At 46.2% G+C, this 2907-nt stretch overlaps 1 protein-coding gene across 3 annotated transcripts in view; it reads right to left on the bottom strand.

Annotated features, from left to right (window-relative positions):
- vit (vitrin) overlaps positions 1 to 2907 on the bottom strand; it is a 55033-nt gene that overhangs the window by 32269 nt on the left and 19857 nt on the right. For 2 of the 3 annotated variants that reach the window (XM_048596433.1, XM_048596434.1), the window contains exons 6-9: positions 2538 to 2615; positions 1738 to 1944; positions 701 to 760; positions 528 to 590 (exon numbers count right to left, since the gene is read on the bottom strand). In XM_048596433.1, coding sequence (XP_048452390.1) covers positions 528 to 590; positions 701 to 760; positions 1738 to 1944; positions 2538 to 2615 — 408 coding nt within the window. The remainder of the gene's footprint in view (positions 1 to 527; positions 591 to 700; positions 761 to 1737; positions 1945 to 2537; positions 2616 to 2907) is intronic. The other variant, XM_048596435.1, reaches the window with a different exon arrangement.

The raw sequence follows: 2907 nt of genomic DNA, 5'->3' as shown, positions 1-2907 counted from the left end.
ACACACAGACACACACACACAAACACACACACGCACACACACACGCAGACAAACACACACACAGGTGCGCGCGCACACACACACACACACAATCTTTCCCCCCACACACACACACACACGCACACACACACACACGCACACACAGACACACACACACATACACACAAACACATGCGCGCGCACACACACTCACACAAACACATGCACACACTCGCACACACACATACACACAAACACACACACACACACGCACACACATACAAACACACACACACACACATACAAACACACACACACACACACACACATACAAACACACACACACACACACACACAGAGGCTTTATTGTGGCCATTGTGCAGCATTTGGAGAAGGAAAGGAGAGAGCAATGAGGCAAAAGAGAGAATGAGGGAATGGAAGATGAAGGAACAAGAAAGAAAAACAAGAAGAAAAGCAGAAAATAAAACCCCTGGCGGAGCAGAAGCAAGTTGTCCAGCGTGTTGTTAAAGTGTATGGGCCAAACATACCGAAACTAGTGCCCAAACTGCCCGTCCTGCGCAGGGCGATAGCTGGCTCCTGGCGGTGGACTCCTGAGGAGGGGCGGGGTGAGAAAATCAGGGATCAGCATTACACAGTGTGATCCCACGGTAACGCGTCAGTTAGTTAAACACAGAATGTTGGATCAGCGTGAGCCTGGTACCTGCACGTGGTGGAGGGTAGTTCCTGCTGGTGAACTTGGACACGGGATATCTTCGGAATGCTGGAAAGAAAACCATCAGTCCATCAGTCAGGATTCCTCTGGCGTTACAAACCCAAAACAACACCGAAATACTAAGTGCCCTGGATACATCATGAGCTGCCCACCTGACTGTTGTCCCAGACCACCATGACAGGAGAGGGAGTGACCTGGAATTGACATAATCCATTCAAAAATAAACAGTGGGTGGTGCCAGCAATAATTCATATGAGCAGAAGCATTGTGAAAACAGAGAAGTCCCAGACAGCTGTAATCCACAGGGTCTGATGTTATATAATCACAGGACAGAGGTCCTGTGAGACTCCAAGGTGGAAAGCAATGGGAGGACAGGGATGGTCGATACTGAGGAGGACTGCCACAAGTTACAGCAGCACTTTAATAAACTTGAAAAATGGGAAAATAATTGGAAACTGATGTTGGACAAGATAAGTGTGAGGGAGTGCATTTTGGTAGGAATAGGGAGGTCACTAATTACCTGGAACATGAGAGTCTCGGTGAAAAAGAGGAACAGAAGGATCTCAGAGTAGAAACACACCACATACTGAAAGTTACATCATGGGTTAGCAAGGAGATTAAAAACTAAAGCAAGCACTAGGTTTTATTTCTAGAGGGATAGAAATTGAAACATAGGGGTCTAATACCAAACCTGTATTGACTCTTGGTTAGACCACACTTACAGAACTGAGTACGGTTTGGTCTCTATTATAAAAAGGCCACAGAGGCACTGAACAGGGCATAGAGCAGATTTATGAGGATGAGGATGATACAGAAATGTGTGGGCAAATACATCTTCTATCTTGGGAAAAGGCTGAGTTGTGGCCTAATCAGGATCTTTAATATTAAAAGGTTTTGACAGAGTGGATACAGAAAGAAAACGGTTCCTCTCATGGCAAAAGATCATAATGCAACATCATCAGTAGAAGGTGGTCACTATGGAATCCCGAACACCTCTCATAGCCCTGTTTCCCAGTGCCACCAACCTTCATCCTTCATCTGCCAAGAGGGGGCAGGCTGCTGTGAAGGGCTGCTTAGCACAAAGGTCCTTGGTTCGGGGCTTTTGCTAGTGATGACTTCATGTTCAACTTGCAGAGATGTTGAAGGTTGCTGTGTGGGACTCTCCCTGCTGGTTGGTCTGAGAGTTGTGGCTGTGGTAGTGGGAGCCAGTGTCTTGGTGGTCTTCAGCTTCCCTGTGTAAAACAGCCCATTACTCAGAAAAGAAACACATTCATAATATTTTCCTTTCTTTGCAAAGTTAACTTCAGGCCTAATCAAAATGGCCCTTTCCCCTCACGGCCTTGTTCAAACAACTTCCCCCCATTTTTTGGCAAGGATTCTGAAAAATCACTCAACTTCCTATTTAACTCAAATCTTTCATTGGAGTAAGAGGCCATTCAGTCCACTGTGCCTGCACCAGATCACTGGGCAGTGATCGCAAGGGGAAAAATGGATGATATTTCCTCCCTTTCTATGTATCCTCCCCAGCCCCTCACACCTGGCTTTCAGCTAACCCAGCACAGACCAGGGCTGACTTTGAGGCCTGAGTTCTATCCCTCATACCTGTTTCCATTAATGCTTTGTAATTTTGTGGCAATGCTATCAGTGTTTACTCCAATGAAGAAGTTGAATTCTGATATGTTTAGCTCAGGACAATTCTGGCTGCTGACAGGAAACACCTTTCTTCTTTGGTAAAGTTCAGAGGAGAGTATCTAACTGGAACAATATGTATAACAGAGCCTGTTGTTCCTGTCCTGCATCACCAGGTCGAAGCCAATTGACTCACCTGTCCTAATTCTTGACGTTCTTGAAGGAAGGAATTCAAGAATTGATGGATATGTCACTCCTTTCTGTTGCTTGGGGCCTGGAGAGACAGGCAGAAGGAGTGTTTGGTTAATGTCTGCTCACAAGGTCTGACACTGCAGGGAGTACAGAGTTATATCTCAAAGATAGTAGGAACTGCAGATGCTGGTGAATATGAGATAACAAGGTGTAGAGCTGGATGAACACAGCAGGCCAAGCAGCATCATAGGAGCAGGAAAGCTGACGTTTCGGGCCTAGACCCTTCTTCAGAAACGTCAGCCTTCCTGCTCCTCTGATGCTGCTTGGCCGGCTGTGTTCATCCAGCTCTACACCTTGTTATCTCATATTCACCA

The sequence above is a fragment of the Rhincodon typus genome, chromosome 5 (genome assembly GCF_021869965.1).
Source record: "Rhincodon typus isolate 14 chromosome 5, sRhiTyp1.1, whole genome shotgun sequence".
NCBI lineage: Eukaryota > Metazoa > Chordata > Chondrichthyes > Orectolobiformes > Rhincodontidae > Rhincodon > Rhincodon typus.
The sequence above is the reverse complement of the archived record's forward strand: the minus strand, read 5'-3'. Positions and strand labels throughout refer to the sequence as shown.